The sequence below is a fragment of the Rhineura floridana genome, chromosome 8, assembly GCF_030035675.1.
Source record: "Rhineura floridana isolate rRhiFlo1 chromosome 8, rRhiFlo1.hap2, whole genome shotgun sequence".
NCBI classification, from domain to species: Eukaryota; Metazoa; Chordata; class Lepidosauria; order Squamata; family Rhineuridae; genus Rhineura; species Rhineura floridana.
The window spans coordinates 52,132,087-52,148,069 of record NC_084487.1 but is presented as its reverse complement, the minus strand read 5'-3'; the positions used below and the strand labels follow the sequence as shown (position 1 = coordinate 52,148,069).

Here is a 15,983-nt window from a genome sequence, read left to right as displayed (position 1 = left end):
TGCTATAGCCACTGTCTCTCCTTCTGCATTCCTCAGAATTAACTAGGAGCCTTCAGTAAGGGATTGTACGTAAACTGTCACTGCTTACTATAAGCTGTTCACTTCTTAGTATACAGTGGCATTAGTCAGTTTTAAGAATGGGAAATTTGCATGCTTATATTACATATTTAAGCTGGACAGCCACCTGTCGGGTATACTTAAAGTTGGATTCCTGCACTGAGCAAGGGGTTAGCGATGGCCTTATAGGCCTCATCCAACGCTACTATTCTATGAATCCAGTTTACACATTTATTGACATCTTCCAAATGATTCATTTCCGCCCCCTTTAAAGTCAGTGGATGTTTGTAATATACTTAATCAAAATTTGCCTCCTACATCTAACTTACCTTTACGTTTCTGGTAGGCAGAAGCTTATCTATTAATGGGGCTGAAAAGCGTGTGCAGATCTACCAAAGGAGAAGTGCAGCAAGCCATCGGTTATCACAGCGTCCATCTGTGGTTAGGCATTCTTCATTCCCACAAGTCAGAAGGTCAATAAAAATGGAGGCCTCATCTTCTGGATCTGATGGGAAACCAATCACTCATCAGCCAGGTAACACATTTGGCTCCAATGTTTTCCTGACTGCTTTAAACAAATGATACATGCTATGAAATATATTCATAGCATCTCATCAAGCTTGCATGGAAATCAATCTATAGATCATTGTCAATAGATTGATGTTCACTTTGGCCTTTCTCGGTATGCTTGTTCATAACAGCAGTGATTATCAATCATCTAGAGCAAGTTTGGTGATTTTAGAAAAGTGGAGATATTTCACAGCTTTTAAGATTTCTGCTCAGAAAATCACCATCAAACATATTGTGGCACTTACAATTCATAAACACTTGTGCCAGTGTTACCAGCAAGGGGTTCATTGCAACCTTAATTCCTCCCTCCTGTCCTTTCCGTACAAACAAAATAATTTACCTTGTGCATACCAGGAAAAGCTCATGTTTATCACAATTACTAATAGAATATATTCTTTTTGTGACTTCTTGCACAAGCCACTGCCAGTTTGGTAGTGGAAGTATTTCAAAAGAGCCTATCTGTACACTTTCACAATGGAGGGCAGCAAGCAGCAGCTTACTAGGATGCTGGTACCTTATTTTTGTTTTTAAATATCATTGAGTGTACCTGACCATTCTATAAGCTATTGAGCAACAAGGATAACTTTCTCCTTTTTTTCATGGCCCGGTGTATAACAAGCCACTTTGATTCAGCTGGCATGTGTAAGGTATGCATAGGCACTCCTGCACTTCTGTCCCCTTCTCAGTCCCTTAGTTCTTATTACTTGCCACCCTGCACACAGGACAGTGTGGTGTAGTGGTTAGAGCATTGTACTAGGACCTGAGGGACCAGGGTTCAAATCTCCATTCATCCATGAAGCTCACTGGGTGACTTTGAGCCAGTTACCAACTCAGCCTAACCTACCTCAGAGGGTTATTGAGAGGATGATATGGGGAGGGGGAAAACCACATGTACTACCTTTGCTCCTTAGAAGAAAGATGGGATTTAAATGTAACCATAACAAATAAATACCTTTCCACAGACTAACCTCCAAATGTCATTTTCTCTTGAGTGTATTTTTAGTTCTTCTATGCAGTAAAGATAGATTCATCCAGTTATTTGATTCATGTGATTATCTGCTGCTTTTCAGTAAACTAGTATCAGGCCGCTAGAACAATCCTAATCCCCAGATTGACTGACTGAGGGATATTCAGATGTGGTGGAGATGCCTCCTCACCAACGGAGAAGAGCTGTGTCAGCTGGGGGGGCACATATGCTGTGGAGGCCCTTAGGCCCTCAGCAAGGGTTAGGCCCTGAAACAAGGCATTCCAGAGGTAGGGCAGAGGTTGCCTGGTTCTAAAGCTCCTCCATTCCTGTGAAAGGCCCCAGAATCAGCCTGGAGATGATGTAGGTAATTTCCTGCCATTGGTTTCAGGATGGGGGTAAAAAAGAACACAAAGGGAAAAAAGGAACCTCCCATCTCCCATTTTAGCTGGCTGAAACTGGCAAGGCTTTGAATATGGCAGATAGTATGTTACTTCACCCTGCAGCTGCACACACATTCCACTTAGAATTGCATTTTAAGTAGATCAGTTTTTCTCTCTTTTCTCTGAATACAAATGAGTATTCTTTCATACAAACACATAGACACACAGTTTATGCTTATCAAAATTACCAACAGAATCACTTCAGGCCCATCCATACCTAATCACAAAATCTGCATTTTCCATATTCGGTTTGTGGCCTCAAGTTCCACACATGTCCTGTTTGTGTTCGGATTATTGTGAAAACCCATTTATCAAGGATCCATACGTGTGGGCTTTTTTTTTTTTGCTTTAAAGTTGGCTGCTCCCCTAAGTCCACCCATTTTCAGTGATTGGTCCATAACGATCATTGGCTTTTTGTGTACTTTTTTGGAAGAGCGCAGAAATATATCTTTTTAATTCTCACGCATGCACAGCTTTGTGGATGTGCAAAAGGGCAACGTTAATGCCCCCCCAAGTGCAAGGACAAAACCTCTGGGTTGTTATATATAACAGTGCATACTAAGGATGGGAGCTTCTGGTTACTCCTGATCCCATTGAATTTGCTGAACTGAGGCAAATCTCTTTCTGTGTTCGATTGTTTCCCACTACCTCCTGCTATTACCCTTTTAAAAGGGCTTATCTTCTGCCCAGTGCCCCACCAAGTCTCCTCTTCATGTCTCCTCCTCCCAAATTGTATTAGATCCTCCACTGCCCACAATGGGAGAAAACAAGAGATCCTCTCTCATTCAATTTCAAGTTAGCAAAGGGAGTGACGCAGAAAAGAACACAATGTACAGTGCCTGCGCTCACAGAGAGAGAGAGAAGAGAGAGGGAGAGGGAGATCTGGCTGCCTGAAGGGAGAGAAGCTGATCTGCCTTTTCTCTTATTCCCCAATTTTTGGTTCTTTGGTGTGTTTGGCTCACCTTTCCATCCCCATCAGCTGTTGAGTAGGTTGCCTGCTGCTGGATCGGCTGCAAGATCAATGCCACATTAAAGTACTAGAGCTCGCTGCTTCCCCCCACGTTTCCCCCCATCAGTCCAAGGAAGCTACGTTAAAAACCTCCTTTAAACTCAGTGTTTTCAATGAATTGTTTGTGTAACATCGCAACATCGCTTTTAAGTGGAAATATTATTAAACATTTGATTTTACGTTTGATCGCAAAATAGTAGCTTTTTTTAAAAAAAAACCAGTGATACAGTTACAGAAGCCAGAAGGAGGAAGTACCCCAGTTCACTACCAGAAGCAGGAATGAACTGTAAGCAAGAAGGATGAGGCGTGGACAGAGGGTGGGGGAAGGACATGGGGCTTGGCATATGACGGAAGAATGCCCATGGACCGCCTATTGCAGGAAAGTCCGCAGCATTGCGTCTGAACCCACGGACGTTCATGTGATTGATTATCAGTTTAGGAAAGCTTATCGGTTTTTCAGGGTTATTTCTAATGTGGATTTGTTAATGTGAAAATCCGTACTAGTTTGTAACATTCTATGGACGACTGTGAATTAATGAGGACACAAAGCACTTACATTGTAGATTATACAGTTGTATGGACAGGCCCTTCATCTACTCTTTCCCTCTTGTTGCTGCTGCCACTGCTGTTAAAAACAGATGGTTCACATGCTTGTCTGTCACAAATTCTAAAATGGCAGTTGTTCTTCATTTCCAATCAAATGTTCAGGAAGGCAGTAGATGGTTTATGGATGGAGTCTGTATTGTTGCTCTGAGTTGCTCCTTGCAAACTGACAAGACACTCTAGGCTGGTTGGCCTCAATTTTCATGAGGTCATGCTTCATTAATGTTAAGTGGAATTCACCATCAGGAAAGATGGAGACAGAGTTCTCATTTACAGGATAGATGTGATCTTATTTTATGCAAAGCATCAGTAAGAAGGAAATCTGGAAGCCCAGAATTATAAGGGAAGCAAATTTAGGCTTGGAACTTCATGTGGATAGCCCGAATTAAATCTTGTCATGTGTATACACATACAATCCCAGATAAGGTAAGAATATTGCCCATTTCCCCATCATTTCCTAGTGTGAAATCTGTTGGGCACAACTACATTTTATAAACACCACATTTTAAGAAGGATGCAGACAAACAGAAACAGGTTCAGAGGAGGGCAACAGGGATGATCAGGGGACTGGAAACAAAGCCCTATGAGGAGAGACTGAAATAACTGGGCATGTTTAGCCTGGAGAAGAGAAGATTGAGGGGAGATATGATAGCCTCTTCAAGTACTTGAAAGGTTGCCACACAGAGGAGGGCCAGGATCTCTTCTCGGTTATCCTAGAGTGCAGAACACAGAATAATGAGCTCAAGTTGCAGGAAGCTAGATTTTGACTGAACATCAGGAATAACTTTCTAACTGTTGGAGTGGTACAACAGTGGAATCAATTACCTAGGGAAGTGGTGGGCTGTCCAACACTGGAGGCATTCAAGAGGCAACTAGACAGCCATCTGTCAGGCATGCTTTACACTGGGTTCCCGCACTGAGCAGGGGGTTACACTCAATGGCCTTATAGGCCCCTTCCAACTCTACCATTCTATGTTGGACTATGACCTGGGAGACCAGGGTTCAAATCCCCACACAGCCATGAAGCTCACTGGGTGACTTTGGGCCAGTCACTGCCTCTCAGCCTCAAGAAAACCTGATTCATAGGGTCGCCATAAGTCAGAATCGACTTGAAGGCAATACACACACACACATAGCATTTGGCACATAGTAATTTTGTTGTCCAGATGAACTGGACTCATTACAGCTACTCATTATAGAAAATACATATACACAAAGATGATATTTGGTCGACATTTAAACCAAATGACAAATTTTAATGTTTTATCAGCATACAGGGCATAGATTGACTTGAAAAATGGTCATCTTCCCATCCTGTTACTCTACTTAGGAAGCTTGTAAGTTTATCTCAGAATCATTCAGGTCATGTGTTTTGTTTGCATCTGAAGGCATGGTATTGATGACCTGACAAATAATATTGCCATCTTTAGCTTGTACCTGCTTATTCATTTTCTTTAAAAAAATACATTTTAAACATTTTGCTTCTATTATTATAAAAATGTTTGTGAGCTGGAACTTCCAAATGCTAAAGAAACAAAACTTTCTGCCTTTCTTAGAAATGCAGAACTGATCGGAAAAGTATATTGACAGCAATACATCTGGTATCTCCATTTTGTGCAACTTACTTACATATCAGATTGGCTCCACTTAATGAAAATGACAAGATATCTTATTTGTATTAGGCTGTCTCCTTTTTGTGTATGCGCAGTAGTGGACAATGTGGTGTGGTAGCAGTGTCACTTTCCTTACTGCAGAACATCTCTATTTGTTTTTGGGGAAGAGGGTTGTTGCACAAGAACTCCAAATCCGCTTTAATGGTGCAACCTGAATTTGCTGGTATGTTGTTGAATCACACTCGCAAAATAGCAACAGTCTGGAAGCACCCTTTATCATTATTCACGTCAGATATAATCTGGCAATGCATGAAGCATTACTTTATAAGGTTTGTTTTCAGACACTCATTCTCTTGCCCATTCTGCTACTGACATTAGCCCAACCCTCAGCAACAAGCTAGCACTTATACAGTATTTGGTATCTGGAGAGGTAGTAGAGTACAGTGTAAACTAACAAGTACCTGGTTCAAATTTCACAGTAGTATGCATGAGGCCTTAAGCAATCCACTGTCTCTCGGGCTTGAGCTGCTCTCTGCAATTCGGTGATAATAAGAAATACTATATAGGGTTATTGTAAGAATTATTGAGAGATAAGGACGTTGTTCTGAGCACTCAAAAACAATATAAATTCTACTTATTAATATACAAAATGTGGAAGATGTTATCATCATAGCTTTTCTTAAGCAATTTAAGTAAAAAGTTATTTACTGTTCTACTGCATATCCTGTAATGACATTGAATTGTACAATACAAAATAATTGAGAGCCTCATGAACACCTTTTGTCTTTACAATGGAAATTGTTCATGAGTAAGAAAATATGCCTATGCTTGTGACTAGTGTTTCTCACTATGAGTACAGAAAACATGAGCCAATTTATTATCCATAGTCCATCCATCCATGTTTGCTTCCTTGATGCTTTTATGTAGATTTAAATAAAAATGTCCTAGTAATTATGTGGTCCATGTAGTGCAAGAGTGCAGTGGTTCGAATCCCCACAGAGCCATGAAGCTCACTGGGTGACCTTGGGCCAGTCACTGCCTCTCAGCCTCAGAGGAAGGCAATGGTAAAACCACCTCTGAATACTACTTACCACAAAAACCCTATTCACAGGGTCGCCATAAATTGGGATTGACTTGAAGGCAGTCCATTTCCATCTCATTTAGTGCAAATCACTTTGTTCTATTTAAGAGGCACAGGTCAGGAAACAACAAAGATCCTCTTTGTTTCTATTAGTTGTTGTTTTTTTATTTATTTAGGCCCTACAGCTCAGAACATGGAACTTTCAGTCAGACTTAAGCCTTAGTACTTGTCCTTTTAATAGTTAAGGATTGCATCGCACAATGGGAAGAAAATGGGTAATATGAACTCACCTTTTTGTAATCAGTTCAGGAGAAGTTTATCTTGACACGATTATATTTTTCACACTTCCAATTGTTATCTACGTCATGGTTGAGCAGAAGGTAGATCTGGATTTACTTGTAGATCTGTGGGCGATTTACAGTAGACTGTCAGGTTTCCAACTCCCAGTTGGGGCAACAAAGTGATACTCTTTTCCCCCTGCCCTAAATTACATTGTTGAAATGTAGAAAGCCTGGGGTAACTAAGAGTGGATTTATGTGTGGAAGGACTGTGAGCTCTGTTGAGATCTGTGCCAGTTGGTGGATCTCGATATTCTAGGAAAAAGCGCATAAAGTAGATCCTGCAAACCTGAAATCTATCATCCCTGGTCTACACATTACTTTGGAGACCTAAAGTGAGTTTTGATAGCTTTTCTTTGAACATAAAATGAGCCCTGCTAGAATAGGGGTCTATGTAACTTAGCAACGTGTTTCCAACAGTATTCAGCCAAATGTGTCTCCAAAACGTACAAATGGGGAATGAAAGCAACAGTTCTCTCACATTGTTTGCCTTGGCTTCGGATAGTCAGAAGTATAGGTTTCCTTTATCCATCATGCTTAGTGGCTGTTGATAGAAGTATCCTTCATAAATATAAAGCCATCTAAGCTAGTGGTCATTGCTCTATCCATAAATTATTTATGCATTGTGAGAAATAGTACTTCCTTTGTCCATTCTGACACTGCTGCCAATTAATTTCCTTGTGTAATCTGAGTTCTAGTATCATTGGAGAGGGAGTTAAAAATTCTCAATCCACTCTTGCCCTGCTATTCATAATTTTATAAAACTAATTATCATACCCCTTTTAATCATAGTCATCATCCTGAAACTTTAAAAAGCTTTAGCCTTCCGTCATAAGGAAGATGTTGCCACCTCTTGCTGATTTTGTTGCCTTTTCTGAACAATGTCCAGTGCTATAATACTCTTTTAGATATATGATAGAACACAATATTCTATATACAGTGGTATTATAGATTCATTATGACACAGCATGTTTATTTTTAAACCTTTCCATCCTGGTCATGCATTTCTGTCATTTTAAAACTTTTTTTTTTAATTGTAGCAAATATGGCAAATATTTGGAATATTTCATGGCAGTAAATATAGGTGCGTCACTAGAGAGGTGAGTCCCTTTTAAGGGATGTTTCCTGCTCCCTCTATTGGTGTCCTCCTCCTCTGTCCTGGTTTTCCACAATAGCTATAAAGTCGACATCAGAGTTGGGCTTCTTATAGATCTCTGTGTCTCTCTCTGTCTCTCAGCTTCCCCAAGACAGCCACTTTAGACTCAGTAGAACAACACTCAATGTTCCTCCTAAATCCAGATGGGTCACCAGCAAAGATGTCCCATGTTATCCTTGTCCTGTGTTGCCATATGAAGCATTTGAGCCTCACTGTATTGCTAGAGAAATCCTCATATTTACAGTCTCCTATGCCACTAGTTGGCATTCACGATCCTTACAAGAATTAGCTCTGGCACAGTACTGACACAATAGCCCTGCAGTATTCCAGCTTATGGAATGATTCTCAGAAAAGCATCACAGAAGCCTGTCATTAGCTGTCTTGTGTGGTTGATTGTATGGCTATGTGGAGGGGGTGTAGTTGTGTGGTTGAAGACGTGTGGCTGTGGAGGGGTGTGTGTGTGGTGTAATTGTATGGGTTGGTGTAGTTGTATGGTGCCCACAACAGATTCCTATGTTTCCAAAAGTGCCCATGGACCCAAAAGCATTGGCAATCACTCATCTAACCACTGCACCTTACTGTTACATTCAATAACTAAAGGCATTGCATCTACTAACTGGCTCCCTCTGCAAACGGTGTAATCCTAGCAAAATTTTCACTTTAAAAAGTGATCAAATGATGCCATGGACTTTAGTGGGACAGGAAAGTCCTAAAAACTTTTGAACACCTGCTCAGAACTTCACCAAACCAATGAAGCCATCCTCTGATTGAAGTACATTGGCAGTTTTCACCAGAATTGGAAAGAAACATATAATATGCATGTTTTAAAATTAGAGTTGGTCAATGTGTCAACTTTCAGCACTTTTTAACTTGCTTTAGGTGTGACAATTTTTATTTGATCAGTTTCAAATTTGGCACATTCATAGACGTCATCAGGTAAATCGTATCTGCCAGGTTTCAAGTAAATAACTTTCAGGTACCATTTTTATTAGCTATATAGAATGCTGAGACTTATATTAGTAAAACCTTTTTTTCTTTTTCTACATGACTTAATTCAAAGGGCACTCCCATGACCTTTTAATGAGTGACCTTTGGAAACATCTTGTGTCGGACAGGTGAGAGCAAGAGCACAGAGTCCACTCACCATGGGGACACCAGTGAAAATGGCTTCCCATTCATAAATGCTCTCTGTCCTTAACTATAAGATTTAAAATTAATTACCATGCATCTTGGGAGTCCAGGGCAATCAGAAGCATGTGTGACTTGTTATGAAAACTCACAACAGAGCTCAAAGTTTTAAAACAGGCAAGTGATGTAGTGCTCTCTAGATATTGCTGGACTACAACTCCCACCATCCCTGACCATTGGCAATGATGGCTGGCGCTGATGGTGGTTGTAGTCCAACAATATCTGAATGCACCATGTTGGTTTCCCCTGTGTTTAAGTGATTCCACATGTGGCCAGAGATAGTTCTGCAGCATCCAATTCATATATGAAGTGCATACTGCACCCTTCACTCTATAGTTTTGCTGGCTAGACTACTTAGACTTAGTTTAAAGTCTGTCTGCATTTATTTGTAATTAACCCCAAACTCATGGGGGGGAATTGTCTAATTTGCACCATCCAAAAAGGCAATTTAGCAATAATGTGTTGGTTTGCCAGTGTGGTGTAGTGGTTAAGGTGCTGGACTACGACCTGGGAGACCAGGGTTTGAATCCCCACACAGCCATGAAGCTCACTGGGTGACCTTGGGCCAGTCACTGCCTCTCAGCCTCAGAGGAAGGCAATGGTAAACCCCCTCTGAATACCGCTTACCATGAAAACCCTATTCATAGGGTCAACAAAAGTCGGAATCGACTTGAAGGCGGTCCATAGTCATAGTTGCATTAAACTTTAAAAATGGGTTCTTTTGCCTCTGTCAGTTTTTTCTAAACACACTTTATAGTTCACACACTATAAATCTTTGCATGAAGGTATCCTCTTTAGAGCACCCTGTAGCGTTGCAGCATTTCCTAGATGCATTGAGCAGGCATGCTGAAACTTGCCTTTTACAATATTAACTGGTTGAAGAGATGTGCTTTGGCTTCCTGCTTTCATCCTCATGTATGTCATCATTTTTTGCTTATTTGCTTGTTTTGTTTTAGTGGTGCAACTTGTCATAGTTTAAATGGTGATTTTTATGTTTCCTGTATCGTTACATATTGGAATGAGCTTGACGTTGCCATGGTGAAAGGAAACATTATGTGATTTAGATGGCTGTTTCAAGAGCAATGCACAATCCAGTTAAACCAGTGTCCTTGGGGTTAAGCCAGATTTCTTTGCAACTTTCTGCAGACAGCAGATTCAGCAGGTGAAGCTCCTATGAGACTGACTGGATTCCACTGCCAGCTATTCACATCTTTATGAGGTTACTTCCAACACTTGTGTTAACCCTGGGGTGTTTCACTGCCAGCAATATGTCCTTGGGACTAAGAGATTCAGGGAGAAGGAGTGAACCAGAGATGAGCCAATAGTGAAGATAAATTTTGCCCAGAACTCATCTTCTCAAGGCTTTTCTTCTGCAAACAAAGCAGCAGTAGCAGTATAGGAGAATGTTATGCTAGAGATCCATGTATGTTCTCATCACGGGATCTGTTCTTGAGTTGAATTATGCATGGCATGAGTGGGTGCCAGGGCTCATATGCCAGCTCAGATCTTAAGAGCTGCCATCCACTCCTACTCCCAACCTTCCCATGTTGAGTCAGAAGGTCTGAAGGGGGTTTCCAAGCTCATTTGGTTGAACATACCTAGAAGATTCCCTGCAATCAGGAACCGTGTGTCATCAATTGTTCCTGGATGTGAGGCAGCTTCTAAAAATGTTCAGTTGTGATACCCTTTTCACACCTCCTTACTCAACATGGGAAAGTTAAGAGTGGAATGGGGAAGACTGGCACACTTGCAGAGGTTGGGAGCAGGGCTGGCACTCGCATGTCCATGTCCTAAGTCACTTAGAATAGTACTTGAATAGATTGTCTTAAATTGCTGGTATCACTGAGGGTTATGCAGCCAGCAGTGGGTTGGATCCAAGCTTGTTAGTTGCACTTAGTTCCCACTGAAACCAATGGGACAAGTTCATCATTACTTAAGCCTCATTGATTTTAATTGGCGCTAAGTACAACTAACTTAGGCTGCAATTCAATACATGTCTACTCAGAAGTAAGCTCCATTGAGTTCAATGGGACCTACTCCCAGGTAAGTGATTACTAGACTGCACCCAAGTCTGGATCCAATCTAATGTCCTTTTCCATGACGAGGCACAACGGTTAGGGCTGCCTATTTGAGTCAATGGATTATTAGATTGTTATTACTGTGCCTAGTGCTGTCCTAAAGCAACACCCTTTCCATTTTAGGGCCCTTTGGACATCTAGCTGCCAACTCTGACCAACAGATTCCTTCATGTAAAATCTAATTCCAAACATCCATCCTTTGAGACCAAAACAATCATTGGCAATTCACATAATATGAGTGTCCTGTCAGACTCAGAGGAACAGTTTAGTTTGGCTTTGAAAATGGCCATCTGCTAAATTATGCTAGAATCCTAAACACAAGTGAGTCTCATTGAACACAGTGGGACTTACTTCTGAGTAAGCACACATAGGAATATGCTGCACTTCTGCTTGCTACTCTATGAACATTTCTTCTCTTGGATCAAAGTTGTTAAACACATTCCTTCTTGTCCCCCCATATTATGCTAGAGTAGCCTTTTCCAACCTGGTTCCCTCCAGTTGTTTTGCACTACAACTCCCATCAGCCTCAGCCAGCATGGAGAGCAACATATGGAGGACACAGGTTAGCAAGGGCTATGCTAGAGAATTTACTACGAATTGCTGAGGAATTTGCTCATATATGTTGTTTATATAGTTAATATATATTTTAATCAAAGGAAATGTCTGATCAAATATTGTAAAATTCAATATTTTCACATGGGAAATTGAAATCAACAGATCTTATACTAACAGCAGTTAGTACATTTCTTCCTTGTGTAATTGCTTTGGAAGTAACATACAGAATATTTGAATAAACAGAAAAACATATTTAATATTATGGAAGTCATATAATGGCTTGAATTCCCTCATGAGAGTCTCTGAGAACATTTAATATAGAACAGTTAATAGATCTGTAACAATAAAAGGCAGATTTATAGAGTCGTCAATTGCATTGATTCTACCGAGACAAAAAATGATTTAAGCCCAACTCTTCTGGCTTTTCCTTTAAGGGTTGTGTTGACATTAAGGGCCAAACGAGGCGTTATATTATTTGTGTGAATGCAGTTTGTGTGCATGTTTTCTCTTATGTAAATTGTAGCCACAAATGCGATTAATGTTTTATAAATAGCAGCTGTGGGGAAGTGTGGAGGGGGAAGGGAAGTTTAATTCTTTCCTGTCAAAAACCACTTCTCTGAGACTTCTATTTGCACTTCAAGGAAAGAGAAGCAGGAATGAGTGTAGGTAGCTGAAGATTTATCACTTTATGGGGAAGGGGGAGTCAGGAGCATGTTGTGGGTACTGCAATTATATGAATGCGTTCTTGGACTGACTTTCCCTGTACTGCACAGCAAAAATAATCATTCCAGGCAGCTTTCGTGTTTGCAAACATTATTTCTTTCCCACCCATTTTTGCTGGAGTCACTACTAAATCATTGCAAACTCCACCAATCTATTCAATTTCTTTAGAAGGAAGAGAACATTGTCAAGGCCGTCACCTGGAAACACAAATATCAATAAGGCTTGATGCTCAGAAGAGAGATGTGGACTTTTCAGAAATTCTTAATGCAATTCAAGAAAGTAAGTTACTCTGTGGGGTTCAAAGTTTTAACACTGTAGAAACAGTAATAGAGGTGAATACGTACCTGATAAAACTGAAGGGGGGGGAGAACAATAATGCATACTAGTGTGAACCAGATGAGTGAGCTTAATGAATATCATTGTATTAAGCAGTACACCAGATATTCGAATCAATAGGTTTCAATATAAAAGATCTTGTGAAGAAATAATTAGTAAATTTTATTCGTTTTTCTTTCTTTCTTAGTGGAATCTGCATGCAGATCAGATAGAAACATTATTAATGTATTTAGAATATTTATATATCACTTTTCAACACAAACTTCTTAAAGATTTTATACAGTAAAAGCTGGTTTCCCAACATATTTCAATAAAGTTATTTACAGTCTTGGCAGGGACAGTTTTCACTGTAGACCTTCCACCCTTGGACAAAATATATTTCCTATATGCTTTCTTCCAGAAGTGTGGGCCTTGGTTCTTCATGTCTTAAAACAAAAAAATGTTAAACTTGCACATCTACAACCTGGTTAATTTTATGTAATTTCCTAGAAAAGGGGGAGGTCCTTGAAAGAAAATAAGAGCGATTTCAGACAGGAGCTTAATATTGTAATTGGGACATTCAGGTATCCTAAATGGGTAATTGGCAACCGATTTTTTTTAACATATTGGATTTTCTAGTGAAAGGGTAAATACAGTGTAAATGGGGAAAATATGTACTAGCATTTTGATGCCAATGATGCTGATGTATGTTGAGGAAAAACTTGCATGCGCGAGAGGCACTGATCCCACAAGAAATACTCATCTGGAAGCACCTTGAGCCTTGAAGAAGGTAGAAGGAACTTTTGTTAAAAAGTTATATTCTGTGGTGTATTGCTGAGGTGAAATGATTCCTTCTCAAACTGGGGGGGGAGGTAAGGAGTGTTGTACCATAGAGCTCAGTCCTGGGCCCAGTGCTCTTCAACATTTTTATTAAGGACTTGGATGAGGAGGTTCAGGGAGTGCTTATCAAATTTGCAGATGACACAAAATTGGGTGGGATAGCTAATACCCTGGACGACAGAAACAAAATTCAAAGGGATCTTGATAGACTAGAGTGTTGGGCTGAAAATAACAGAATGAAATTTAACAGGGATAAGTGCAGAGTTCTACACCTAGGAAAAATAAACCAAATGTACAGTTACTTGGCTCAGCAATACGACATGCAAGAAGGATATTGGTATTGATGTTGATCACAAGCTGAATAGGAGCCAACAGTGTGATGTGGCTGCAAAACAAGGCAAATGCTGTTTTAGGCTGCATTAACAGAAGTATAGTTTCCAGATCGTGTGAAGTAGTAGTTCCCCTCTATTTGACACTAGTTAGGCCTGATCTTTACTGTGTCCAGTTCTGGATACCACACTTTAAGAAGGATGCAGACAAACTGGAACAGGATCAGAGGAGGGAAACGAGGGTGATCAGGGGACTGGAAACAAAGCCCTATGTGAGGAGAGACTGAAAGAACTGGGCATGTTTAGCCTTGAGAAGAGAAGACTCAGGGGAGATATGATCGTACACTTCAAGTACTTGAAAAGTTGTCACACAGAGGAGGGCCAGGATCTCTTCTCTATTATCCCAGAGGGCAGGACACAGAATGATGGGTTCAGGTGACAGGAAGCCAGATTTTGATTGAACATCAGGAAAAACTTCCTAACTCTTAGAGCAGTATGACAATGGAATCAATTACCTAGGGAGGTGGTGGGCTCTCCAACATTGGAGGCATTCAGGAGGCAGCTGGACAGCCACCTGTCAGGTATGCTTTAAGTTGGATTCATGCACTGAGCAGGGGGTTGGACTCGATAGCCATAAAAGCCCCTTCCAACTCTACTATTCTATGATTCTGTGACACAAATTTATGATAAGAAAGGAGCTCTGAGGACAAATGAAAATGAGTGCTTCAATGGTCAGCACAAGATTTCTGTCCAGACCAATTTTTCAAAAGCTTTTACCCTTGGAATGTGATCTCCCACATGCTAACTTTGTACATAGAAGGAGACTTTTGTATTTGGGTGCATACAATTTACCATATCGGTACTCAAAACATTTTTATGAAAGAGCTACCAAGTTTATCTGCCTAACTATACAGCAGCGTGGGCAACCTGCATCCTGTAGACTGCATGTGGCCTTCAGCCTAATCTATGTGTGTGGCAAGGGAGGGGGGTGACAGAGAGAGAGGGAAGGCAGGTGGCTTGCCCCAACAAATTTACCTTCAAGAGAATGCAGTTCTTGACAGCAAAATAGTTCCTCAACCTTGCTATGCATGCATGAAGAGTTGAATTAAAAAGAAAACATTATCTCACATTACTGGGTTTTTCAATTTAGTAGTAAGTAGTTTGCAGATTGGTCTTGCTCATACTCTGTTCCCAAGTGGCCCATTCTTTATAATTAGATATTTAACTAAATGTGAATAACAAATAGGAAACATTTATAAGAAAACAGCAAACAGTAAGCAGTTTTCTAAGGCTGGGCTATTGGATGCTGAAACATGTTGCTTTTTAATATTATTACTAGACATGTAGAGGCCTGGCATAGTTCAAACTAGTTAGAATTTTGAAACAAAAACTAGTTCAGAAAGTCATGGGTATTTTGCTCCAACTCTTAAGACAGGTTTAGAAGTATGCTGGTTTGCGATAGACAAGGTTCTTTGTTGTGTTAAAGCAGTATGACACTGTTTCACAATGGCAAAGTTTCTGATTGGTTTTTATTTTACAGCTGTAGTTCCTAAAATCTGCTTCAGAATATCTCTTATTAGATGTAATATGTTCACAATCTTCATGCATGTCATTTTCATAACTAAAACTTCACAACATAGATGTTTGGTAAAAGAAAAAGAAAAAATTACACATTGAAATTGTGTGTGAATTTTGTAGGAAGAACCTTCTAAAAAGGAAGCATATTTGTTCATATTTTGTCTTCAAAAATTACCCATCATTTTATACTGTTGTGTTTTTCAACTCCAAGCCACTTTCATATACATGAACTCCACACTCTTTTCCTTTCAGTCCCATTCATGTGCCTCTTCCGAGTAAAACTCATCTTTCCCTGGGTCAACACTTGGCAATAAGTTCAGCAGACTGGAACCAAGGCAGCTGAGAGCTAGTCAGTACTCACACTTTTGGAATATAGTGAGTTATTTGGTTTGAAAATTCCAAGGGACAAGAAGAGTTCATTTATTTGCAGCTGCCCCAAAACAAACTGCAAATATAGCTTTTTGTGTGTGTGCACAACTTGCAAATAAACATGCACAGTATTAGGCAGCAAGTCTGATGAAGTTCAGACTTAGTCCTCAGTAA

The 15,983-nt window shown here is 40.2% G+C and overlaps 1 protein-coding gene across 1 annotated transcript in view; it reads left to right on the top strand.

Moving 5' to 3' along the window:
* Positions 1 to 449: 449 nt before the first annotated feature.
* The window catches only part of ANO4 (anoctamin 4), a 163,245-nt gene continuing 147,711 nt past the window's right edge, over positions 450 to 15,983 (top strand). Inside the window, exon 1 of the mRNA XM_061582834.1 lies at positions 450 to 592. Within this exon, the coding sequence (XP_061438818.1) occupies positions 541 to 592 (52 nt within the window). The 5' untranslated portion in view covers positions 450 to 540. The remainder of the gene's footprint in view (positions 593 to 15,983) is intronic.